Source organism: Geospiza fortis, unplaced genomic scaffold (genome assembly GCF_000277835.1).
Source record: "Geospiza fortis unplaced genomic scaffold, GeoFor_1.0 scaffold190, whole genome shotgun sequence".
Taxonomy (NCBI): domain Eukaryota; kingdom Metazoa; phylum Chordata; class Aves; order Passeriformes; family Thraupidae; genus Geospiza; species Geospiza fortis.
Window position 1 is genome coordinate 2,041,215 of NW_005054328.1, and position 27,222 is coordinate 2,068,436.

General features: G+C 37.2%; 1 protein-coding gene across 1 annotated transcript in view; it reads right to left on the reverse strand.

Annotated features, from left to right (window-relative positions):
* Window positions 1–27,222, reverse strand: part of IMPG1 (interphotoreceptor matrix proteoglycan 1) — a 51,893-nt gene that overhangs the window by 17,378 nt on the left and 7,293 nt on the right. Inside the window, exons 2-12 of the mRNA XM_031057190.1 lie at window positions 21,632–21,865; window positions 18,614–18,780; window positions 18,378–18,406; window positions 15,902–15,969; window positions 14,804–14,889; window positions 13,600–13,746; window positions 12,286–12,344; window positions 10,535–10,555; window positions 8,867–9,120; window positions 7,368–7,444; window positions 6,031–6,532 (exon numbers count right to left, since the gene is read on the reverse strand). Of these exons, the coding sequence (XP_030913050.1) occupies window positions 6,031–6,532; window positions 7,368–7,444; window positions 8,867–9,120; window positions 10,535–10,555; window positions 12,286–12,344; window positions 13,600–13,746; window positions 14,804–14,889; window positions 15,902–15,969; window positions 18,378–18,406; window positions 18,614–18,780; window positions 21,632–21,865 (1,644 nt within the window). The remainder of the gene's footprint in view (window positions 1–6,030; window positions 6,533–7,367; window positions 7,445–8,866; window positions 9,121–10,534; window positions 10,556–12,285; window positions 12,345–13,599; window positions 13,747–14,803; window positions 14,890–15,901; window positions 15,970–18,377; window positions 18,407–18,613; window positions 18,781–21,631; window positions 21,866–27,222) is intronic.

The following is a 27,222-nucleotide window of genomic DNA, read 5'->3' on the forward strand; positions in this document are numbered from 1 at the left end:
GTTTGTAGGCTTGACTACAAAGTGTGACTGAAAAAGTGGTGGAGCACTGAGGTTTCTCTTCCTGCTATTTTCATAGGTGCACAACGGGGTCTTACCTTTTTTCATTATTATACATTATTATACATTTTTTCATTATATGAGAAGATTTGCATCTGGATAAGCAAATTTTCTTAGCAGCAATATAAATTGTTTTCAGTACTTCACACAGTCATTTTAATGAGTCATTGGAATTACCAATTGAGTTTAAAGAAAGTTATCACTTGTTTTGGCTCATTTATGTTGTGTATTTGGGGGGTCATGAAGAAGAAATAATATTTGAAGGAAGACAAGCTTAGCCTTAAAGTAAAACAGAAGTGGTTGGATAGCTTAATAATTTAAACAAGTCATGTGTTAAATTGGAAAAATAGATAGTGCTCACTTTCTCTCAAAATTTTTCGCTTGGATTAGTAATTTCATTTCAGCATTTCTAAGTATGTTTTGAAAATGTGATGTAGATTTTGTTCTATTCCAATTGCTCCTGCTGTTCCCGGCTCAGAGACAGCTGGGCAGAATGTTGTCGTTAAAATCTGACCAGATGCTAATAACTTATTTTAATGTGTTTACAATTCCTCAGGGATACTCTGAGTGGGCAGTTCTAACTGATCAAAATATTTCCTTCAATCTAACATATCCTAATATGGGCCAGCTGGAACTCTTCTATTCACCCTCATCTTCAATTTATAGACAACTTTCAGACTAGTGAATATTGTATGAGGTGCTTGAGAAAATGACATTGCTAGACCTACCTGTTCACTTCTCCAAACGTCAGGCAACCTTCATAAAAAACACTCTTTGCACATCTGAAGCAGCAAGAGACAAGTAGAATGGCACAGAGAGAAGCTGATGGGGAAAAATGTCAAGAAAATCCTGTCAGTTTGTGATCCAAGAACACATAAGGAAAACATAAAAATATTCAAGGGAACAGAAGAGCTCTTACCCTCTATATCCATTGATGTGAAAAAAATGGTGAGCATTCCTGGCACAATGAATGAGTGAATTCCAATCCTGGGAACTTCCAGAGAGGTTCTTGCAAGAAACAACGGGGTTTTCTTTTCTGTGACAATGCTGGTTATGCCAAACAGAAAACTGTGCCAAGCAAAGACACTCCTAAGGCAGCTGAGGTTGAACCAGAGGCAGAGAAAATCCACGAATGTGCAAAACCCTGAGATTTTTTCCTAAAGATTACTTGGAAATAAGACTGAGTGATGAGTGTGCCACCTAATTAACTGTTGGGTAGCAGGATAATATTAATGGGGACAATGTGTGAACATGAGATTAATTATGGCAATAATTAATGAGGCTTTTATCAGTTACACATACAGAGATGTGACCATCATGTACTCCTTATCAATGGTTCCCTCCCACAGAAAAAGATCCTTGCAATAAACCCTGCAGAGTATTTGTCTCTCAGAGTCCTTCTTGAAAGCCTGAGGATGACCCAGCCTCCTCAAACGGAGATGCAGTACATCTGAGCAGCTGAAGGATTTTACTGCAGCTTTGTTTTGTTTTGCAATAACCTCTCCAGAAATAATGCTGCCTCCATGATGGCCAGGATTTTGGGATAAACATTTACCTGGACTGTACAATTTGTTAGTGGCTACAATTAAAACAAATTCAAATTACATTTCTTACTGTTTAGGAAGCCAAATATTATTGTTTGTTTTACTGCTGAAATTTCTTGGTTTTTGAAATAACATCTGTCTAATACATTGCATAAATTGCTTCCCTTTTGAATTGTCATACTGTTTTACACAGTCACAGGAGGACTGCAAAGAGAAGAAATTTAACTGTACAGAAGAAATTTTAACTGCAGAAGGAGGAAAATATGAAGAAGAAAGAAGAATGCTGGAGAAAAGTGATCAGGTATCATCTCGGACAGTAGGGGGAAAAAAAGCCCCTTTATTTTTTGCACTAGTTGTAAATGGAAAATAGAAATAGACAATATTTTAAAGGTGCTACAGCAAAGAAAAACCTTTCTGAGGTGTCAGATATTGAAATAGTGACATCTGATACAGGCATTTCAGAACTTTTCAATTAGAGATATGGAAAATTGTGCCACAGGCTTTCTTCTAATTCTGTAGTGAAATCTCAGAACACTAGGCTTACTTTAAGGACAGCTTGGCATCTTCCTGCTGTTTCTGGACTAGTGCAGGGGGTGGAGCAGCTGCCACCACCATGTGGCCAGCACGGAGCTCCAGTCTCCCCTGGCCTGCAGTTGGACACCCTCACTGTGCAGAGCTGCCCCTGCACAGCCCTGTCTGAAAGGGGCCCCACGCCTGCTCCGGGCTCATCCCTCCCCCTGGCTGCCCATGCCTGGCAATTCCCATTCTTCCACGGCTTCAAAGGACACCTCTCATGGACTCTTCATCCCTCACCTGTTTTTGCCCACCTTTCTCTAAGTGTCTTATGCAGAACTTTGCCTGTATTTATGTGTGTGAGGCTGAGGCTGTTTATCTTTTTAAAAACTGTGAAATAAATTTTTTAAATTACTTGCTCGGTGATCTTGGGCAGGCCCAGTTAAAGTAGTTGGTGTAGGATGTAGACATTCAATATTCAGGAGTCTGTAGTGATGTCCAGCTCCCAGCACACACATGTGACAGCCAGTGCAATAAAGCCCATCTCTGAAACAGAGCTAACACCTAAAAGAACCCCAGACTATGTTATTTTTGGTAGTCGGTTTTTCCTTTCATGGTAATAAAGAGTGAATTTAGATTTCTAAACACATGATGAAGAAAATGTGCTCCATCTTCTGGAGAGTAGGGTGGGGAAATAGTTGAAAACTAATACAGTAGTGTTTCAGACAACTGTTTAGACCCTAATCCTCTGCCCAACCTTATACAGCACTGTCTGAGTAGTTCCTGCCCTTTCACACCAAAAACAGTTTTAAGACCTTTTTTCCCTTCAATATTCCTAAGAAAAGCAGCTATGAAATGCAGCCAGGAACAAAGTGTGAAATATTCTGTACCAGGTAGGTTCTGCTGCCATATTAAAATTAATAGCACTAACACTGGCGACTTTAATAAAACCTGAATTTCCAGATTGAATTCCATCAGTTCCCATGGAATGCACAATATATCAGGAAATAAAAGGCTACAGGAAATACTGTACACACAGGACTGCCAGAATTGAAAAAGGCTTTAAAAAGGGAAAAAAGTTTTAAAGAGTAAAGAGTATACATTTTAAAAACTCAATAAATAGGTTTTCAACAGCTTTCCTGACTTTTAGGCATGCAGTATGCTTTGTGTCGTAAAAGCTTTTAAGAAAATATAATGGCTGTGGCTTTGAGTCATTGCTAACACAACATCCCTACTTTTTAGACAGGGAACAATTATTTTTTTTCCCTGCTACTCAGCTGCAGAAATAATGATGGAATTCTTATACTCTGGTGCTTGTTTCAGACATAACTTTTATTCAACAAGGTGAAAAAAGACAGAATGCCTTATTTTGGGGTAGACTTTTTTTTTACAGCTCTAGATTTTGTTCTATTTTGCAGTTTGGCAGGTTCTAACCTAAATATTCAGCAAATAATTTCTTAAGGGGTCAGTGCAAGTGAGTTAAAGATCTTCAGCTTCTTCCCTTCAGTCATTTGGAGCTCATAGGCAAGAGATGTTTAAGAAATTGGGAAATACATATGTGACTTTATGCAGTTTTTATGACATCAAGTCCCTAATGCAATGAGTGAATAGAATGAAAAATGCATGACTTTCCTTTCCTTGCAAATGTAGCACTTCTCCACAGTTATAATGAATGTTATTTGAAGGTATGCTGTGCTTTTATTAGCAGCACTACAAGACTTCTCAGCATGCATTTGAAAATAGTTGCATGTAAGACTTTTCATCATAAACATTATTTTCAGGAACATTTGACAGCTGATTCTTGTAAGAAGTGATTTTTCTAAAGTTTAAGTCACTCTGCTAATCATAAAGTATTTGTTTTTCTCTCATTTCCAAAATCTGTTTATAAAGGCAAGATTATAGAATGGGATATTTATATTCAGTGCATTAACTACCATGCAACAACATGACCATGAAATGTGCTGTGCTCTTCTCAGTCAGGAGATGATGGTTGTGTGCTCCCAAGTGGGGTTGTGCGCTCCCAAGTGGCACCTTTTACATCCTCTACTCTCTAAAACACTGATGTAGTGGTTTGCTTGATCCAGAAAAACATGAATGGATGTTAATCTAGAACTTCCTTTTCTTTTTTCCCTGACAAGTTTTTTTCCTCCGCCTTTTTGAAATTTTACCATAATACTCTGTACTAAGTGTTCCTTATCCTTTGGCATCTGTTGGGTTTTACAGGCTATATGATGAATGGACATTCCCCACTCCCACATTTCTGCCAGGCAGGCCCATTGTGAAGGATTGTGAAGGATGTTAGCACCATGCAATCCCTGTCCAGCTCTCCAATCAGCTCTGCCTGGCCTGTTTGCCTTACAGGATGTGGGCAGGCAGCAGGGATGAAGCTCCCTTCCTGCTGGATTTGGACATGCTGGATAAGGAAGAATATCTTGAAAGTAGGAGAAGGGTTCCCTCTTCTCACTTCAAGAGACTTCTGGAGTACAGGAGGGACATGAAAGGCCAAGGCCTGGGCAAGGAGGGAGCTGGTTGAGCTGGGACAGAGTAGAACCTCCTATGGGAACAGGGAACTTTCCTGCAGCAGGGAGCACTTACAGGCTTTGAGTGTGACATTCTTAGACATCCAGAAACACCAAGAGTGTCGAGTGTCATTGTGCGAGCTAATGCATGTTGTTGGAATTTTGCCCTAAATTTGCCTTTTGTTTGTTTTCCTCTGCAGATTTTTTATTATTGCTTAGAGACTATGTGGGGACATCAAAGAATCCTGCTGATTCCCATGATGTGCTTACCTGCCCTCTGCTTTCCTTTTGAGAGAGTCAGTCAAAAATCCGAGACAAAGCATATTAATATTCATCCAAGAACTAATTCCTCCCTTGTGCCTATAGTGACCTCTTGCATATTACAGAGGAAGCACAGGCTTTGAAGTGTAAATAAAATCTAAGTTTACTGACCCAACACAGAGACGGTAAGGCCAGGCCAGGGAGCAGGATTGGAGGAGCAGCAGACAAGAGCTGGGACAGATGGAGGGCAACTCCTCCTAATCACGGCTATTCCTGCTTTGCCAGTGGAGGCTCCTGCCCTGCACAATTCAGCTACCTGCACACAGTGGCTCGTATGGCTTTGTAGCTGCTGGTAGAGGCAAAGGAAGCAGTAACCTTACAGATATTTTGCTGTTCTGGGGGAAAGCCTAAATTGCCTGTGCCCTAAAGCTGACCCTGATCTTTGTCTGAACTTTCTTTAGTTTGCAGGGTCAGCTGTGGGAAATGTGTCTATCATGAATTTTTCATTTGAAAGGCTGCATTATCCAGACTTCTTTTTATGTATATATATCCTTTTTTCTTTTATTTCATATTTTTCCTCATGTAGATGGGTGCTTCCATGACTACTGCATAGATAAAATGGAATAAACAAATAGAGAAAACAGAAATTTTAAAAAAATTTTCACATTAATCAGACCTGTAGATATGAAAGCTTTTCTGAGCCATGGTACTCTTTGCTTGGAAGAAATTATGTCATGTTACTCTCGCAGCTATCACCCACAACTGACAGTAGAGCCCAAAGTAATTTACTTTCCATCTTCTAAGTACCAATTTTTTAAATGTTAATCTAGAACTTCCTTTTTATTTTTTTCCAGTGACATGTTTTTTTGCTCTGCCTTTTTGAAATTTTACCATAATACTTTGTACTAAGTGTTCCTTATCCTTTGGCATCTGTTGGGTTTTACAACCTTGAACTAAGGTGCATTAGGATTTTGCTGAAGAGACCACCAGAAATGTACATTTTTCACCTTTGGTTGTGAAGGAGAATTTTCTGTCTCAATGGAAAGGAATGCTTACTGCTCTGGCACGTGACTGCACGTGTCACAACAGCTGCACCTCTCCTACTCCCTCTTACAGAAAAATCTCTTGTGTCTTACCTTGTCCAGACAGGCTGTCTTGGTCGACTTCCTGGAAAGGAGGTTCTGCTGTGTCAGTCAGTTCTTGCTTCTCTTCAGCTTCCCTGTCCAGCTCTCTGGCAGGCAGGAGATGGGGTGTGGTGAAGCTCCCCGTGGTGGCCAGCTCCACTGGAGACTCAGAGCCACCCGTGAGCGCGTCTTGGCCAGCAGAGTCATCTGCTGGGGGAGGCAAATAGGAATCCTCGGGTTTTGGAGGACTGCTGGTGCTACCCAGAGCACTGAAAGGCACTGTGAAACTTGGGTGGTCGGTAGCAATACCTTGGGTGTATGGATATCTGTCCTGAAATGGTTCTCTGGAGGGTTTGGTAGGAAAATCAGGTTCAGATGTAATAAAATTATTGAATTCTTCAGGGATACTGATTTCTTCACTTAGAGCAGGGCTTTCAGTTGTAAATTCATCGACAAATACATCTCCTCTTTGATCCACTGTTGCTGGACTGGGATAACCTAGTGGGAGCTCCTCCTAAAAAAAGTTTTAAAAAACAGCTTTCATTATTATGTTTGAGCTTCATTGCTAAAAAGGCAATAATCTTTCTTTAGCCACATGAGCTAGCAAATAGCTAAGTCAACATGGAATCATATTATGGGTTGGGTTGGAAGGGGTCTTACAGCTCATCTAGTCACAACCCCCCTGCCATGGTGACATCTTCCACTAGACCACATTGCTCAATGCCACATCCAACCTGTCCTGGAACACTGCCAGGGATGGGGCATCCTCAACCTCCCCAGGCACCTGTACCAGTGTCTCACCACCCTCACAGTAAAGAACATCTACTGCATATCTAACTTAAATTTCCCATCTTTCAGTTCATTTTCCTTGTCCTGTTACTACAGATCCTGACAGGATCTGTCTGACAGAGTCCCTCTCCAGCTTCCCTGCAGGTCCCCTTCAGATACAGGAAGGCTGCTAAGAAGTCATAGGATGTGTAAAATGTTTGGCATGTGATCCTGATCACAGTTCCTGTAATTTTAAAAGTGGTGGAAGAAAGATGACCTTAACTAGCCCTGTAAACTGCTCTCTTTTTGTCATTAAGATGTACTACTGAACTGATGAGACACTGCTTGCTTTGTAAGTAAATCTGGAAAATGTAATCAAGCAGTAATATTTACCTGTAAATGCTCTAAACAGTATCCCAGTTGCAGTAAAACAGCACAACATTCATCCTTACAGAATGTACAAAAGGCACATATGTTATTCCAGCACAAGAAATTTTTGTGTGTTTATCTGCCTCTTAAACACTGTTTAATTTCTTTTCCTTTGGAGAAATAAATAAACATGAAAAATGGTATTAACCTACCAAATCAGGGCCTGCCAGAGGAATAGTGACCACACCTTGGATATCATTGTCTAAATCACTAGGTGGTATAATAGTTTCTGCAAAGAAAATCAAAAGTATTAGAAAGAGAGAAAGAGACAGCACAGAATACTTCAGCACCAGCACATTGAAAACTGATCAAAACACATAAACTCAATTAAAAAAAAACAGTACTAAAATGCTCTCCATCAAAAAATTGCTTTTAAAAATCCATCTAAAGACAAAAAAAACATCAATTCCCATTCAAAAAGACAATTATGAAGAAAACCAAACTATATATGCACTATTCTTCATATGCTTTATTTAGCATAAATGGGATAGGTCTGTAGACAGCTGAACCATGGAGAATGCTTAAAATCATCTGAAGTGTGAACCCCTCAGTTAAATCTGCATGGACTACAATGACTCATTATATTGTGCTCATTAAGCCTCAAGTCATTCCAGTTTTAGCCTGAACCCACACCATTGCAATGTCGGTGTTTTGGCTTTTTTGCTCAAGTTGTTCCTTTCACCTCTCAGAGAAGATCTCAAAAGTACTTGCATGGAAACTGTTTGTCTAAAATTGGGTATTAGAATTAACTACTGGGAGAAAGTGGATTAAAAATTTAGTATTGAAGTGTTCTATATAAATTTTTTTCTTGGGACTTTTCCTCTACATTAAAATATGACACTTTATTCTTACAGAAAGTATTAGTTCAACTGAATAACTTTTTTTTTTAGTAGGAAAATGCTGCTGTTTGCAAATGAAACACTGTAGTTAAAATTCAGTATGAGTTTTGAGGTTGTTGCAGTAAACATGCATATGAAAAATTATTTCAAATTATTTTTACCCCTTTTTAACACATCTCTCAAAAAGTAGTTTGCTAGCTTTGAAAAAATGGTTGATGAATTAGAAAGGGATATTTATTAGCTGGATTACTGAACAGCAGACCTTCAGCTTCTGCTGGAGTTTTTCACACCCAGCTTGTCTTCTACACTCCCTCTGTGTTTCAGTGTGTGAGTGAAACACATCTTTACTGATTTTATCTTGGGATCAAATGCTGTTTAAGGTGCCAATGTCTCTGATGCTGCTGAGAGGTTAGATGGCTTGCTTACAATAAAGACAGAGTTTCAGAAAGCTAATCTGATGTTAGAGGCAGATCTAATTTTTTTCTTGTTAAAGAAAGAAGAGTGTCCGTACTGGAAGTTAAAATGATACAGTGAATACTCATAGTATTTATTTTATTTTTCTCCTCTTAATGATCTTAATGTGCAAAAAAACCCCAAAAAACCAAGAAAAAAAATTCTAATACAGTTGCAAGTTAGGCTGTATAAAGACACATTTTACTATAAAACTTAACTTATTTCAACACCAAGGAGAATGGACAATGTCAGATGAAAATCATCTGTTAGAGAAGCAAAGGACACCTTACTGAAATTGCATCAGTTTGGCAAGGCAAGATTCAGGTTTATGCCTGGCACCTGCCACCTGCTTTACTGACCATCAGTAAACTGAAGTGTTCCAAGGTCCACTGGCAGGGACTGGTCTTCATGGAGTGCAGTGGCAACCAGCTGCTGAAGGTCTGTTACTGTCAGCTTGGTTGCTGATATTTCCCTCTCTTCAACTGGAGAAATTGGTATTTTTTCACTTTCAACCTTATTAGATCCAATAGTTGAGATGTCATCTGCTGTGCCTTTGGTTTCTGAGCCATCTCTCTCAAAGTTCACCACGTATCTTGCTACTGTGCTGCTGGATCTGCAAGGGGGAAAGGTGAGAATGCCCAGAGCAGCAAAATCAGTCACTGCCTGAGAAATGATTTTCCACACCAACAAATCTGCAGCCATAACATATTCTGTTAGAGTAATGCAAATTTACTTCTTTCTAATGAAACTGTCACCTTCAAATTACTTTTCCTTCACCTAACTCCTTTTTTTCCCATGCATAACTTTTAATAAAAATTCCCACACTGAAGATAATTGCAAAAATCTTCTAACATAATCTGATTTAATCTGACTACTCAGAAATCTGTAGAACTGGTAACATAGTCTGAAGTCCTTGACTACTGATTCAAACAGCTATGAAGGCACGCTGGGGTTATTAGAACCCATAATCACACATTAATTATTCAGGAACTTATGAAAAGGGATTAGATAGTTCATAAAACTGCAGATAAGCAAAAATCTTATCACAAGAGACATTTCTTTGCTCTTTTTCAAAGAACAGCCAGCTAATGTGGCAAGCAAATCACTTTTTCACAGTGGGAGTTAGCTTTTCCCGGTGCAAATGGGTGTGTATGGCTTCTCCCTAGACATTCATGTTTAACAGAAGTCTCAAATATTCACCATTTTTAATACACCATTTTTTACACATGTTAAATTCACCTAATTAAATGAAAAATAGTGAGTACATTGTAAACATTTCTATTCCACTATGTTACTTTTTTTACGATGTCAAATAACAATAAAGAGAAGAATTTCACTTTTATCTCATGTGTGCAATACATTTGCATTTATATGACATTGCAAGAATTCAGGAAACACATTAGAAAATTCTTCCTTTTAAAGCATGAGCAAAAGAGAAATTCTGGGAAACTGCTAGACAAATTATTCCCCAGTAGCACTTTTAAGGAGCAACAACAATAGGCTCTGTAGCTGTTTGTATTACCAGTGAAAAACTTCCTGCATTTTATCAAGCTAGTAACTGGTCTCTTTGCTATTCTATCTGCCTTGATAATGGAGATAACAAATCAAATTCTACATACTTATTGGAAATATTGTGTACATGGGAATACAGCTAGGAAACAGCAGATCAAAAATGAAAATTTGAATATAAAGTTTCCCAACTTATTTTTCCCTTTCAGTATACAGCTGGTATAAATCTTTAGTTATATAAATGTGAATTTTCTTAGGTCAAAGATTTTCTTTTCTTCAGAGACATCCTGACAAAATTTGATTACATGAAACATTCAGATTAAAGTAAAAGGTGTCCCTGGCACTTTATAGCACAGGTTTTGTACTTAGGCAGATTTTGTACTTAGAACACAACCAATTCACTTTGTCACTTCAAGATAAAGACATTTAATGATTTATCTATGTACATAATAAAGTTATTAATAACTATAATTATTATAATTAGTCTATGAAACAATTATGAATGACAGAAAGATTACCCATCTTTCTCCTTCTTCTGTCTTCATTTCATCGCAGAATAAAGAATGTGAGAAAGGATTGCAAAAGAAAGAAAAAAAAAGATTCATGTTTACTGGTAAATCGTTGTCACATACATCACAACCATCTTTTGACAATTCATCTTATCTTCTACATATCATCTACAATTTTTAGCTCTGTGTGAAATTGACAGTCTACTCTCCATCAGTTCACTTTTTCTCTTCCAAACAATGGGAGTCACTGTGGTTTGTGTCGGGAAACAGGATTTTTATTTTACCATGGCAGTCTGAAATATCAGCTTTCCTATTTCCATTGTGAAATGGTGCAGTTTGAGCCCTGTCACTGCTAATCTCTGTGGTGGCAATGGGCACTTGTGGCAGTACTTTCCATGATCACAGTTAACACCCATGATGTCTACTCAGACTGTAGTCACAGGGGTAACTTGAACCATTAATTACCTCTGGAAGACATGTCTGTGTTGACCTTCTACACATAATGCTCAGTTATTTTCCCTGGTGAATTCTACAGAATACCTATGATGTTGTCTTTTTTCATTGCTTTGTGGGAAATGCTGGTGGAATGTGTAGTACTATGGCAATAGTACTACACGGAGAGAATGGACAGCAACACCCATCTTTGCTGATCTGTAACTCCTAAAGCTAACTAAATTACTGGATATTAGGAATCAATCCAATTTTTCCACCCTGATGAATGTTCTTTCATACCAGTTAAGTCCAAGATATGACAGTAAAATGGATCCCAGACCTCCTGGAGTCACAACTAAATGAGATTAGATATTGCAAGTTGTAACTATGAGATGCTACTATAGATTTTCTCTGCTTGTGCTGCAGTAGGCAGCTTTTTGTTTTATTAATTTCAATATAAAAATACAAGGAACTAATTTTCAGACTATTTTGCTCTTCTCTCTCCTTTTTCCAGGCAATTTTTGCAGAGAGAAATGCTAGGAAGAAGGATGTTCTTGTCTAAAATTGCATTGCAATATGAGTGTTCTTCAACATGTATTAAATATTGCTAGAAGTACTGAGTGTTCCTGATCTGTGCCATAAGACTGCATAAATTTGTCTTTTTTCCCTGCTCTTTCTTTCCTTTTTGCAGTTTCTTACTATTATTATTTGTTTTTCATTTGATTCTTTATGCAATGTCCTCCCCCTCCCCTATAGATTCTCTATTCTCTGAAAGAGTAAATGAGGTTGTGTTAGTAGTAAACACACAAGGAAGCTAAAACTAAAAGAAATGGCAAGACAGAACACAAATTTACTGAAAAAGTGAAACTTTTTTAATTGTCTGGAAGGCCTGAGAAAGAGCTACTGAAAAAGTTTTATATGTGTGAACAGGTATCCTGCAATCCTCTCTTGCCAAGGCACCTTCACTGCAAGGTATGAAGGGCAACTAAAAAATTGTCACCTAACTAATCATGCTACTAACTCTCTTTATCTTGCCATTTTAAAAAGTCCTTAATACAGGGTTGTTAACAAACAATTCAAAGAATTTATTGTGTCCTTCAAGCTTCAGGGGAATCAAAGCTACTTTTGCTACTTCAAAACCTCATAGTCTCACTTGGGATATGTCTGTACTTCCTGTCATATTGTCCCTATGATATTCCCATAAAATTGCTTTCTGTTCACAGAAATACACAGCCCACTATTCTACAGGTCTCTTCCTTTTTGAGGACAAGAAGGAAGAGGAGAACCCTCAGAGCCAACAAAAAGGAGAGCCCCATTTTCTTACTTACTTGAATCCTAACACGCGGATTTCTTTGAATCCTGGAAGTTTCTCAAATATTTTTTTCATCTATAGAAAACCATTTAAAAAAAATCAGCATAAGATCTATGACTAAAAGACAATCACAAGATGACTACATAGACAATATTTTTCATATTTCAGAAAGAGGTTTAGGAAACAGTCTCAATTGTGCTCTTTTGGGTATCACAATTGCTCAGTTTAAACACAATATTTGCTTTGCATATACTTGTTGTATTACCTGCTAATATTGCTTTTCTCAGTAATGTAACTATGCAAACAAGGGATAATCTTTTTGATAACACAGCAAGTAAAACAATATGAATCAAATGGTTTTCTCATTTTCAGTAGTTTTGGTTCATGAATAATTTTGTGATTCAAGTCACCTGTAAATTGTTAATTATTTAGAAATATTAAGAGAGTTTAGATTATCTGACAAATCATTTAGAAATCAAACAGTTTTCACTGTCTTGTACAAACAGAATAACCATACAATTTTAATTCTAATGTTAACAGTAGTACAATTGTATGGTTTTGAATAGAAGAGGCATTACATGTGTACTACACAATGTCTGCAGGCACTTCTGTCTGAGGGTAATACTGAAAATCTTCAGATAAACCATTTTTTGCCAGCTCTGCCAATGCATCCTTTACCATTTTTCTACACATATCTGGAACTGAACCAGGAAAGTGAAATAGCTTCCACTAAGGAATGCTCATGAAACTGATGAGAGGCTTTAGTTAATTTTACTAAGAAAACCTTTTGGGAACCTCAAGTCATTAACTGCTATCAGTTAAACTGATAGCTGAACATTCAGTTAATATTATTAACTGTATGAAAATACGACAGATGTTCCAATTCTTACATAAACCCTGGTAATGCACAATGAGTGTATGTCCTTTGAAGAATAGTTCAGACAACAGTAGCTAATTACTTTTAACGTTTATATTACATTTCTCATTAGGTTTATTGTAGAAATTAAATTATGACAAAGTGCTGCCCATGAATTCCTGATTAAGTCTGAACAAAATTCCTAAAGTTATTCTGTTCATCCATTATCTGAGGATTCTACAGATGTCAAAGATGTTGGCTTGTTAGCTTGCTGGTTGAATAGATGGCTTAAATCTGGGGATAAGCTGATACTACACATGAAGGAAATGTGAAGGTCTTGAGAAAACAGGAACGACCTGTTTAAAGTGAGGGCAGTACATACTAATCCTATTTTATGGTGAAGATAATTTCATTGTATGAACCTTAGCCAAGGTACAAAGTCAACAATTTTTTGCATTCACTAAGCATCCCTACCTGTAGTTGAAATTTGGCAGCTAGTTGTTGGTACTCTGGGGAGTTGGGGTCACTAAGTTCAGCTGTGTACTCCTGATCAGTGAGAGTCACACTGAATTCCACCATTTGCTCCACAGGCAGTTCAGGGACTGCATTTGTTCCCAGCTCCTGGAAAAGGCAAGGACAAAAAGGGAAGAAATAAAATGAAGAGATTATTTTCCCCTCCACAATTCAGTATTTAATAGGTAAAAATGGTCCCGTTAAAGATCATCCTCAAAATGTAACATTCTGAACTACATTCCACAAAAGGTGAAAGTTTCTAGGTATATCTGTTGGTTTAATTCTTCTGTCTTTGCAAACAAGTTTCTATTACTTGAGAGGTAACTTGAGAGTTGCCTTTGATATGTATAAACGAAGACGAAGAGAATCAAGCCTTTCTTGCACAGAGACTGTTACCAAGGCTTAGTTCCATCATTATAAAGTCACACAGCTGTTTCATGTTCAGAGGTTTGTATTTGTTTTTTGCTGATAATAAAATGGAATTATCCCTACCCATGATTCACCTTTCTTATGCAGTTGACTTTGCTGCTATTAAAAGTTGTTGTATTTTGTATGCTGCTTCCCAACAGTATTTGCAGCTTTTCCCTCCACTGTGAGGCCACACATCTGTGCTGAGACCACAGCAGCCAGGACAGGGAAAACAACAGCCCTTCCCAGCATCCCTCCCCTGTCTCAGAGGTGTCTCTTCCAGCAGCTGCTGTTGGTGTGCAGAGGGGCAGTCCCCAGTGCCCAGCTGCATGGCTGCTCTGAGGACACAGCAGTGGAGAAGCCTCTGACAGCTGGCTGGGCAGGAAAAGGCAAGGAAGCCCCAGTCCTGTCTCCTGTGTCATGGCAAGCCCAGCAGCTATTCTTTTTTGGCATTATTTAATATAGAGTAATGTTACAAAATGGTGCAAAATAGGCAACAGACCCCTCCTTGAAAGAATGAAAACTGCCCAAAAGCTGGTTGCCATGCTTTTGTACTTTCTACTATGTACCCAAAAAACATCATGCCCTACTCCAGTATATAACAGATGCTAATAAACCCCTTCAGTCCTGCTAGCTGAAATAGAGGGGAGCACTTCTTTTTAAGCACTGTTTATAAGGTTTCCCCCACTTTCCTGTTAGCTGAGCTCAAAAGGAAAAGGTGAGTGAAAAAGTGGGCGGGAACACAGGCGGCCCTCACCTTCACAGGAGTCTTTGTGTCATTGAAAATTTCATTGAGCAATGTGCCATTAGGTGCATACGGAGAGAGGGGGGTGCCAGGAGAGCCTGCAGGGGGACAGAAAGAAAAGTCAGGAAAGAACAGTTTGCACATCAAAAGCCTTCCCCCTGGTGTGTTGGTCAGGGGTCAGCTCACTGGAGCAGCTTTCCCTCCGGAGGGTGTGCTTGAGCACAAGCCTGTGCCATGACTTGGGTGTGGGTAAAGCTGCTGCATTTTGTACAATAGACAACCTTCCTTCCAGGTCAAACATTAGTGGTGTGGCATGTGTGTGACTGAAGGCAAAAATGGCACTGACTATGATCAATGAAATTGTATGAGTTAATAATATTTGGTCATTTCCTGTCATGCCACATCATATATCACATATATCATGCTTAATTTTGCCAGTTGAGATCTTTGTCCCTATGACAGCCACTTTTCTTTAGGGCTCAATTTAAGGTAACAAGAGATGTTGACAGAGTTTTCCACCTAGAGGCCAAATTACCATGCTGGAAGTCCTTCCCAATAAGATTTTGATATATTTTATAAGAATATATGTTCAGGATGGTTTCTCCGTGAGCCAAAACTATCATATTTACAGATTTTTATCACTGCGTGAATTAGCATTATTTTATTAACATGCTAACATTAAAGAACTGAAGTACACAACAGGCCTAATTGCAATGAACTGGTCGATTTATGGTCTTGGCACCACTCTGACTTTCTTGCTTGTCAGTCTTTATTTGCCTTGCTTGCTTGTTTTGGTTAACAAAATGCAGCAGTTGACATTCTAAATGGTATTTTTTAACTGAAGAACAATTAACCCAATATTATCTAGGTTTGAAACTAGGTAAACGCATACATTTGAAGACAAAATTTGAATGCAACATTTGAGTAGTAAATATGTTGTAAAAAGTTAAAAAAAAATATTCTCAAAGATTATTTTGCTTAAACATTTTCACTCCACTGACTGTTGTAGAAGCATTCTACAACATTCATTAAGTTATAGCCTTCTAAGAATCATTGGCCTTAGCAATTTTATTTAACAGGCAGAAACAGAACAAACAGATTTGATTTTACCTGTAGAAATGGAGGGAATATCTTCCACCTTTTTGCCTCCTGTTTTCTCTGCTGATATTTCATCTTTCCTATCAATCAAATAGAAATGAGTGATTTAATTATCTGCATATTGTACTGGCAATGACAAAAGGGTAAAAAACCAAAACCATAGAGAAATGGTTCCTGTATTAAGCGTAGTTTAAATGAGACAAGTTATCTCTAATAGAACATTTTGTGACCTGATTAAACAGGCAGTGGAACAGCATAAGGACTACCAATCCTGTCATGAATCTGCTCATGAGGTTTTGTGACAGATTTTATTAATGCCACCAGAGGGATGGGATCACAGAGATTAAATCAGTGCACTGGGTCTGGTTTTTTCACTCTTGGAACTCATTGAAGGGTTGACCACTATCTAAAATGGAAGAAAGGCTTCTTGTACATCACCTAAATCAGCCTTTGTCTTCTTTGCTATTTCTCATCCTATCAAGATAGTTTAGTGAGGGCTTTGGGATTCTTCTCATTTTAGAGCCAATGGACATTCCATGTTCCATGTGTGTTTCATATGGTGTGGTGTGAGAAAATAGTGGGTGGGCTTATTTTTCAGTTGTCAGCCTGCATTATAATACCATAAGGATGCTTCCAAATAATTATAGCATAAAATCAGATTCCTGAATCCAGATTATTTTGAGGTGCAGGAATGTTAGTGTTTGCTTCTGGATGTAATATTCATAGGTTAATGCCTACCATGGTCCTCAAGGAGGACAGCTAAAAACTCAAGAATATGGTAGGCATCATGTATCACAGGATTTGGTTTGGTTTTGTTGATAATTATTTTCTGGTTTAAGTTTTACAGCCACATGTTGAATACATTTTTAATAGCTGCTGTTAGCTTGCTTGAAAAACAGCTATAGCATCTATCTCTAAGTACATTTTAAAATAAATAGATGTATTAAAGATTCTTTTACTTAGAATAGAAATTATTCTATAGCCTTAAAACCAAATTGTTATTATATTTTAGCTTTTGGGAAAATTAAGGTTCTTAGATAAGAATCTTCTAAGGGATATTTTGAGATTTTTCTCTCCTGAAATTAGGGAGTAAAGTATAATTCCTCAAATTTTCTACAGTGCATACAGATGGAGTACTTCTGAAATCTGAAAGAAATATGAAATGAGAAATATGAATGAACGAAATAGGGGTACTGCAAATGTGTAGTGTGGTGTTAACTGAGACAGCATAAAGCTTGTAGCAGAGACAAAAAGGTGTCCTGAGCTACAGGAGCAACATAGATGTTTAATAACATAAATAAAGAACATGAACGAATGACAACTGGCTTTCCACGTCTGGATATATTGTGTGGTGAGAACTATAATTTGAAATGTTTTCACAATGTTAACTAGTTGTATGTTGTATCTATACATGGAGGCTGATTTCTCTACAAGACATCTACAGAAGATACAAAATATTTTCTAGGCTACAAAGTAGTAAAGATGAAGTCCAACCATGCACAATCATTGCTGTCTGTATTTCCAACTAAAATACAAGAAATTTCCTGGAATTAAATTCACCTTCAGTATTGTGTCTAGGGAAAACAGTAAAAACAGAACTGTTCACAGAGAACCTAAGAACTCTGAGATCAGTCACTTCTCTTAATGCTTTGCTGCTGCTGCTGCTTGCACTAGGATGAATGAAAAGGCCTCCCTTTGGATTCCAGGAGAGTTCAATTAGGCCCTACATTATTAAAAATATGTCAGATCTCCCATGTCAGAATGAATTAAGATACATAAGACCTCTGTGATCAGGAGACAGTGTAACCTATGAATGGAAAATATTATTTGCTTGAAAATGTCTTGAAAATCAGAGAAAACTTGAAGGAAAAAAACATCAATCAGAAGTTGTGGACAATGATTTGTCTGGCTGCACTGTAGTATTTATATACAGAGAACCAGAGTTCAGTAGGGTAGCTTTAATCCTGCTACTCTCCAACTTCTGAGCATTGCCAGGAGCATACTTTTTCCAAAGAATTTACAGAATGAAGTATCACATCAATTAGCACTATCATGATGTATAAAAATACAGGAGAAATCTAAAGTGAAGGGACAGAGTTTTCATGTTATTGTTTAAAGTAGCCTCTCAGCTAAACTTTTATTAAGCTGACTTTCGTTTTGAGAATTACAGAGCAAGTTTTGTCACACTGTCAATCAACACTAGCCTAATGCCAAGCTCTGTCTCTGTCAGGGTTTCATGCTCACATTAGTCTGAGAAAACATTCAGGGGTGTTTTGAAATGAACAGGTAACTCAGCCATTTGGCCATATCCATTATTGTGATCCAATTACTCTGTCCTATGATATATCCAGTATACACATCTCTCACAGCACACACCAAATACACCACAGTGCTATCTGAATATCTGCTCACATCCACACACAGCTACACATATTTTTACAAGGGAGGCAGTAACACCAAGTGGCAAGGTTCTACTTGTGCTACTTACCTTTCTTGGAAGGTTCTGTGTTTTACTCGCTGCAAAAAGATTAAGAAAAACAGCATTTTACTAGTGGGTGTGTCCAACCATTGAGCCTGTTAGCTCTTTTGTTTACTACACTTGTATGTTTTCCTTCTAAGACACGCCCCCTCCTTTTCCTGAGCAATACTTTGCCCTTAAATAAGCAGGTGGGGAGGGACTTGGAAGTCTCTCCCAGTTTCTAAACAGATGCCAGTAATCCTTACCCGCTGAATTATTTCCAGGTGCTCTTGGGAATTGCTGAAGTTTTTCCCAATGTCGAATATGCAAAAGGTTTCTCTCTGGCAGGCAGTAACCCAATTCTGATATTCAGAAGTATCAGGAATCCGATCCAGAAAAATACGAAAGGCTTCCCAAACAGCTTCCTGGCAGACTGAGTAAGAAGAAAGGGCCTGGGGATAGATGCTTTGTACCAAATAGTAAACTTGAAAGCCTTTTAACAGGGATTTGGCATTTACACGCTATCACTCAAGATGAAGGAACACACTGCTTCAAAATGTTGTTTAAAAATTCTTTTAGAGAAGGGGATTTTCAAACTTATCAGAAAAAACCATTTTAACCAAAACTTGCTGGTAATTTAAAAGCTGTTGCCTTTAGCACTTTACTTTGCAAAGCTCATTACTGTGTGATGGGACATTTCTTTTCAGTACTTGATACCTACTTTGGCTTAGAGTGAGTCCATTATCTGCATTATCTAAAATATGGGTGTCTCTGAAATTAGTGCAGTAAGTTTACTCTAAACTTGCTGTAGGGATGTACTCACCTAGCTGTGTTAGGGCCCCTCAATAAAACCTCAGGAACGACCTGCCCTCCCAGTAGAGCAGCTGCATGTGGAGCAGATGTGGTCAGGTTATTAAAAAGGAACAGGCTATCTTTTGAAGAGATTTATTTATTATGAGCTAGCAATTAAAGCTACTTTCTATCTCCTTTTTCTTGCAACTCTTTGGCATTTGTTTTTCTGAGCAGTTACTGCTGAATAAAGATATACCATCTGATGATAAGTAATCCAGTTACCAGATAAATGTGACACATGACCAGTTGAGGAGGCATTGTAGTGTGTTCTCCCAGTTTGTCCCACATAAGAGACTGTCCTTATGGTGACCTAAGCTATGATGTGTATCTTCAGAGTTGGTATAAGGTCACAGGAGGCTGAAGAACCCCACAGCAACTGTCTGAGCTCCTACATCTGAGCTGTTTTGTGTTGTGTGCTCATCCCTGGAAGCACAGAATGCATATATATGGAAAAAAAGAATAAAACTGTCTAAATTTTCTTGCAGAAAAATTCTCTAGATGACTGATATGATCCACAGTGCTTTTTCAGTTACGAATGTGTCATGGAACTTGAAGGGGGGGAGGTCATCTCCTAGACTTTAGACACAGAAAAGAACCTGAAAGTATATATCCAAAACAACATGAAGGTCAGATCATCCCACAGATGGGTACAGGCTCCAGCATGGCTACCAGATTGCCTTTGCATGAAGGATTGTACTGTGGTTACAGATTCAAGGATGATTCTTGTATCACCACATTTTCAAGTGTAGCTCTTTTTTTTTACATTTATCATTTTCATCAGATCAATTTTCACGCTCAACTGGGAGGGCAGAAATCTTTACCAGAAGTTCTGGTCTTTCCTTGAAGGAAAAATTTTTTGAGGTTTTGATGAAAGACATTGTAATGGAAAATATGCAATTGTTCAAGGGAGTAGAAACACCTTTTTATGAATGTGTGTGCAAATTATTCAGCTGCAGAGTGTGGTTTGTTTCTTGCTTTTTTGGAAGTCCTCCAGTTTCAGTTGAAGAACTGGATGACACCTGCTTAAAAAATTTTGTGAGTGTAGGACACTGTTGAGGAAAAGGAGCATTTAAGTTAAAACCTTCTTGCTCTACAAGGCTTATAGAGTCCAATATCCCAGCTGATATCCCAGCTCTCCAAAAAGCTGGTAGTTCTGTCATATTCAGATTTTTAAATGAAAGGGTCATAGTTATAGTTTTTTTAGTTCAGATTGATGATACCTGTCTGTTTCAGGATAGCTTGTTTTCAGCCCAATCTGAGATATAACCAGGAAGTTTCAGGGACTTTGAGTATTTATTTCTATTTAAGAAATGCTTTCTATATCAGCCTCTATGACACATTCCAGATTTCTGTCTAATGCTCATTGGATGCTACAATGGATATCAAATATTTTTATATGTATAGGAATAGCTACAGACTTTAGTGTAGTTCTCCCATGCTGCCTGTAGCAAGTGGTTGCTGGCTATAGGCAGTATGGGAGTAGAATTTTTGAAGCTTAACCTCCAGGTGTCATTTCAGAGGGAACAAGTTGGTTCCCCAAAAGAGAGCTGATGAGCAGCCAGGTTACACAGATCAGTGTGAATGGATGGTGTCTGATAAAAAGGAAAAAATGGATAAGGAAAGGTGATTTAGAGAGTAGATGTTGCCTTAGATACTTCTATCCCAGAAATGCTGACTAGGTTTTAGAATTATCTTTGGACTGTCCAGCTGCACTGCAAATACACACATTTCTTGAATACAAAATAGAACAGCAACAGGATAAAAGACTGGGAGGGATAGATGAAGAAAGAGAGAAAATTTGACCAAAAATTGGAATGGTAACTTGATAGGCTTTCTGTAGGCAAGGGAAGTAAAATAAAAGAGCTGGGAAGTGACTGACTTGGTTGAAGAATTCTTATTAATAAAATGTCTGAAATGTTTCTTCTTCCCTAAGCTTTTTTCATTACTTGCTAGCAATTATCTCAGTGTTTGTTGTATACCAACACTGCTGTAGACTTAATATAACTATAAGATACACCAACACGATTGTGCAATGACCATTTAATGATTCCAATACTTGTCTTAAACTGGTGCTATTGATTTTGCATAGCAATGATGGTACCTGCTCTTTTGAGAAAGAGGGTGCTTCTTTCAACACTAATGCAAGCACAATTTGTTCTTCATGTTCAGCCATGCTAGAACTAGCCACTGTGTAATTACTCTGAGTTCATTAGTCCTTTGAGTGCATTGTTTTATTTTCTTCTGGTAACTGTCTATCTTGAACCCTGCTGATGCACATGCAACATTTGATTATCTATGTAAAAATAAAGCATAAGGTCAATAGCACTTACACTGCCTAAAGGTGAAGAACAAGATTCTGGAAAATTACTGTGTTTCCTCAGTTAAAGGAAAGACTTTGAAGGAGGAAGTACATACTACAATAATCATCTTACCTCTTAATCTGTAGTAAGCTTGGTGACTGGCTAAAATCTGCTTCACTGATTCTTGTGGGCAAACTTTCACACCAGTTGAGAAAAAGGATGACCTCTTTGTTCGGTGTTTTGCCATGTCAAATATCCGCCTTATGGTTGATATCCTGGACCTCTTTGTTGTTCTTTCTGTTTTGTCTGACCCTGAGGTGATTGCAAGTTGTTTGGCTTCAGCACGGTTTATTTTATCAGGAATTTCTGTAAAAAAATAAAAAACAAGAAAGTACATAAACATACTTTGCCTAGGCAGTAAGTATTCAATGCAAGTTCAGATCTCGAAAATGGACATGAACTTGAGAATTCTTTTTGCTACATTATAGTGGAGTCAATGCACTGATTGAATAATTGTGCTGAGGAGAAGCAGCCTCTGACCACTCGGGGGAACTGCAGCTCAAGTGACTTGGTAACTTATTTCCTTGTATTTCAACACGTGACCCCAGGACACACAGGGTAAAAGTTTCAGAAGCTCTAAATCCTGTTTTCAAAAGTGACTTTGGATTAGATCCACAAAAGACACTTAAGTGCTTGAACTTTGTGCTACAGCATCTCATTTGTGAGCATATCGCCCTGGTAAAATGAGAAATAGTGTACCTTAAGTCTTTAAAATCTTATCTTTCCTTTGGGCTTCAAGGAACATCTCCCTTCAAATCAGTTTCATAACCTTGAAGCTATCCCAAGAACTAGACCCTGAAACTTTCAGAAGTTGAACAGAAGTTTTATTACCTTTGGGAAAACAAAGACCTGTTTCCAGTCTCTTTTACTCCACAGTGCACTCCTCTATCCTTCCCTCACATAAACTGAAGTATTAACCAGAAGAGACTTTGATTGTTTCTTTGCAGTTGGATGATAGGTGTTGTGAATTCTCTGGCATCATATTTTAATAAAACTTTAAACGTTCCTGGCAAAGTGGAACAGTTGCAGTAGAAAAAAAGTGAAATCAGTAACTAGGAATTGAAGACCTAGGATTAAATTTTACTTATGAAGCTATTCAGTTATGAAAAATGGAAAAGCTTTCAGGCTTTTCAGGCTATCAAGATAACCTCAAGCATAGGAATTTCCATCACAAAAATTCAGGACTCATCTGGTACCGCTTCCTAAGTATTTGTGTTGCAGTATTACATGAACGGCAGCTAAATTTAATATGAAAAAGTCAATGCTAAAAATAGTGTATAAACTACAGATTTAAATGAGGTGAAATACAACCTTTTGCAGGATCATGTGACAGGAGCAATGAGTATCTTTTAGGTTATCTTCCAAAATTTTGTATCCATGTTAATAAAGATGTTAATACATTTTGTATACATGTTAATAAAGATGTTAAATTTTTGCTGTAATTTGATACAGCTATTACAGATGAAAAATAAAGAAAAATATAAGCAGAATAGAAGACAATTTGAAAGAATTAGAAAGCTTTAAGCAAGGTATGTGTGTTCCTGAATTCTGATGAATCAAGTGAAAAAATTACTTTGAAAAACGGTTTTAAAGCTTCTAATGGAGGAATAATAGAAAATAATAGGGTTAAAAATGAGTAAGTTCAGTAGGAGTATCACTAGCAAGAAAAATAGGAGTAAAAAATTATCAGTTTGCTGGAGAAAGAAGTGTCATGCTGCATATAACAAATACTAATTGCCCTATTCTTAGGCAAATCAAGAGAAAATAAGGAAGGTTAAAAACACATTATCTTGACACTTTGGAGTAGTGTTAATTAAATGTTTAAAGAAAAGTGGGCAGATAAATGATGAGAGAAAAATAATTGAAAAACATACTTTTATAAAAAGAACAGTATATGAAATGAAGAATAGGGAATGTTCTACTATGTGTGTCAGTAGACATATATATGTATATCAATATATGTCTCAGTTCTGATTAACTTCCAAAGGAACATCCATTGTTTACTGTGTAGAAATCATAGTAGTAACATCTATATTTTGAGATAGGTGCTACTCTGATATGGAAAACAGTCAACTGCTTAGTTGTGATGAACATTGTTTAAAAGAAAGGAAATTATAAAACAAAGGTAATAGGTCATTGTTATTACTTTTTAATGCATGCCAGGGACAGTGATCTGCAGACCTAGAACTGCCTAATTGTTGCAAGGTAATTTAAAATGATGATGCAGTCACATAATATTTTATATGAAATGAAATGGAAGTAAGTTTTTCACATTAATGTCAGGTCACAAACCATAAACTGCATAAAAGGAACTTCCCCTGTGGAAACACGTTGGGTTCAACAAAATCCCCAAATGGCCAAACACTGAGTCATGAGACACAGAGCTATTTGAATGTTATATTCAAATAAATGAAATCCTCTAGAAGAGAAAAATCAAAAATCCACATGGAAAGTAGCCAGCTGTAAGTCTATTACCTTTCACAAGGTGCATTAACTGAGCTAGACCAGCTGCCCAGGCAGTCCGACCAACTGGGGCAGAGGATTTTGTCACTAAGCTCTTTGATAGCTTTTGTATGGAGCAGAGGCCTTTCTTGAAGGATTTGCTTCTTCTTCAGGATTTACCTCTAAGTCTTTAACTTGAATTAAGAATTATACTATTCATAAAACTGACAAAGGAGATTCTTCTCAAATGATTGTTGTAATGATTTAATGATGTAATGTAAAGTCTCCGTGTTAGGGTCCCTATTTGGGCTTTTCATTCTGACAAGTGACCAGTTGTTTTCTGCTCTCAGTTTGCACTGTTCTGCTACCCTATTTAGGGTGGTTATACATTTTTAAAATTATTTTTCCTTTCATTCTTTCTCTTCAGTTTTTTTCTTTTTTTTTTCAGGACCTGTTTCTAAAGTATATGTATTGTAATAGGTTTAATTTACTTTATATCTTGTGATGAGTAATTTTCTCTTACTAGAATAACTTTTATTATCATAATTCTTGAAATCACTTTTTTACTTAAACAAAATTTTAATTGGAAAAAGCATCAGCCTTTCTCTCCACATGATTGTCCAGTATGAATTTCCTAATATTTGCTGATTGGGAATGGATAAAAACTTGCCTTCTGGCATAAACATTTCCTCATAATTCTTCATATCTTTGTTTTCCCTTGTGTCTGTGGAAATTCTGAACCTAATATTTTCAGGTTCAGAGAAATTTTTAGGTTAGAGAAATTTTTACCTAAACCTCACAGATGTTTCATCAATATACTTTACTAAAATGTGCCTCCATCTATACCTTTATAGATGTCTTGATTTCAGTGTCCTGGGTTGAAAAAAAAATAAAAAACCACACCCTATTATTAAATTGAATCTTTTTACTATGCAACATAGTAATTGAACACACTGGAGTGATGCAAATTTTACAGGTACATCATTTGATCGTCTAAGTAATCCAAATACCACTAGGTTGTTTAAGTCTTCTTAAAATAAATAATATCTGTAATTTTTTCTTATTCATTTTTTTAAATCAAGCACATGCAATTAAAATATTCAGTGTTTGCAGCAAATATACCCTGCCCAATTTGACTTTTTAATATTTAACTCTGTTGTTTCACAGAGGTGACTGTCTCAGTTTTACTTTTGAAAGGCATGTTTAAGTTTTTTAGATTCCTTTGATAGTTCTAGGGCAGAAAGACAGATAACTGTAGATGCTTTAGTCTACTTTAGCTAATCTCCAAGATTCCTTAAACAAAAATCTAACTCTCCTTTATTCTCACATGCAAGAATCTACACCATGTCCAGATTTTCCAGGTGAGATACTTGCAGAAAAATACTGAGGTAGTTTTACCAAGGTTATCTACAGAATCAGTGTCAGCTGTTATTAAATTCTGGAGTTCCTGACAGCTAGTCCTGAACTTTGACAAATATAACAAAATTTTTTCAAAACACCATAAAGCAATTTTCCAAATATGACACAGCAATCTAATTCATATGGGATCTAATCAAAGTGCTTTGATATCCATACCAATCTCTCAAGTGCATAGTACTGCTCTTCAGGTTTTGGTTTCAGGCAGATGAATGGTATTCATTTCACATATTAAAAATTTGAAATTCTTGAAATTATGCCAGGCCTCTTCTCTGTGTCTCTTGAGACCTGCATTATCAATTTTATACTCTAACTAAAACAACAAGGCAGGAGGAGCAGATTTCAAATGATCCTATATGTTCTTAATAATCTGCATGTCAAAAAAGGAAAAGTACATTGCTATTGAAATGGATTCTAGAGAAAAAGAGTTAAAAGTTATTCAGATAATTGGTCAGCTTTGGTTGTTCTTTTAAGTTTGCTTTTATAAACATAGGAGCAAGAGAGCCTTATTCATACCTTTTGGTGTAAATGGAGTGGATGCTTCTCTATACAGCTTTATTAATTTCTCTCTGTTAATATTAATATGGTAATATTAGTATTGTTTGGAAGGCCTCAAATTTTGGACTTGGTAGTTGGAGTTGGAGTTGAAAAATTGCATTTTTCAGGAATGTAGATGATCTTTGGGTAGGAACATTTATATTCAGCATTATTTTGCAGGTAACTGTTTATTTTTATTTGACCTGAGAAAATTTAGATGCCATTGAATACAAAGAGAATAATTAAAAATATGGCATCTAAAGATTTGATAGCAAAATTCAAGGTGACAAAATTGTTGAAGTCTGAAAAATTCATCATTAAAATCATCAAAAGGTTTAAAATGTGAAAAAGCAGATTAATCTGAAAAATCAGTGGATCTTCTTAGGATAGAGAGGAATGCTTGATTGGTAAATGAGACATATGGCCTGCACAATAAAATAATAATTAAAAGACCAGGCTTATGTAAAGGGAAATGTTGAAATAAAATGAGGAAACCTTATCAGGAAGATTAATTCAGCAAAGATCTATAAAAACATGTTGAGGTTAAATTTATAGTGGGGCCAACATTTTGTTGATAATTGAGCCAGTAACAAAAGCACAGCTAGTGCTTTCCACAACTAGTCCTGAAAAGTTGATTGTGAGATTTCTGAGTTGGCTGATCCATATAAACACCAGATGGAGCATAGAAAGTACACAGAGGTAATACCTGGACTCTTCACCTAGAGGCATTCTCCTAATGGCACCAGTGAGGATCCCACATTCTAATGGCACTTGCCAGTGACAGACTTGGTGCCCATGACATGTCCTCTCCTCACATTCCTTTTAAAATTTTTTATTCCATGGCTTTTTTCCCTCAGGTCTGTTGCATGGGAAGAGTCTACATGGATTTGAAGGGGCTTAGATGAGCAGGGACAGATTAAAATATGGCAGGGCTTTACCAACAAATGCTGCCTTCATCCTTTGTGCAGCAATCTCTATCTTCCCATGCAGGTGTGAAAGTGGAGGTTTTACTCTTGCTGATGTTCAGGGCTGCTTTGCCAGTGCTTTGTCAGATACTGCTACTTTGACTGTGTTTGCTTTGCATTTCCAAGTGTGTTTTCAAAACCAAAAACACAGTTTGGAAAAGTTTAGGGTATGGAATTCCATACTAGAAAATTAATGCTAATATTTAATCTGCTCAGGTCTTGTCTGAGAGCTCAATGCCCTTAAACCCAACCTTGTAAGGCTTGCATGAACTTCTCTTCATGTCCGATATGTTATTGGACTGT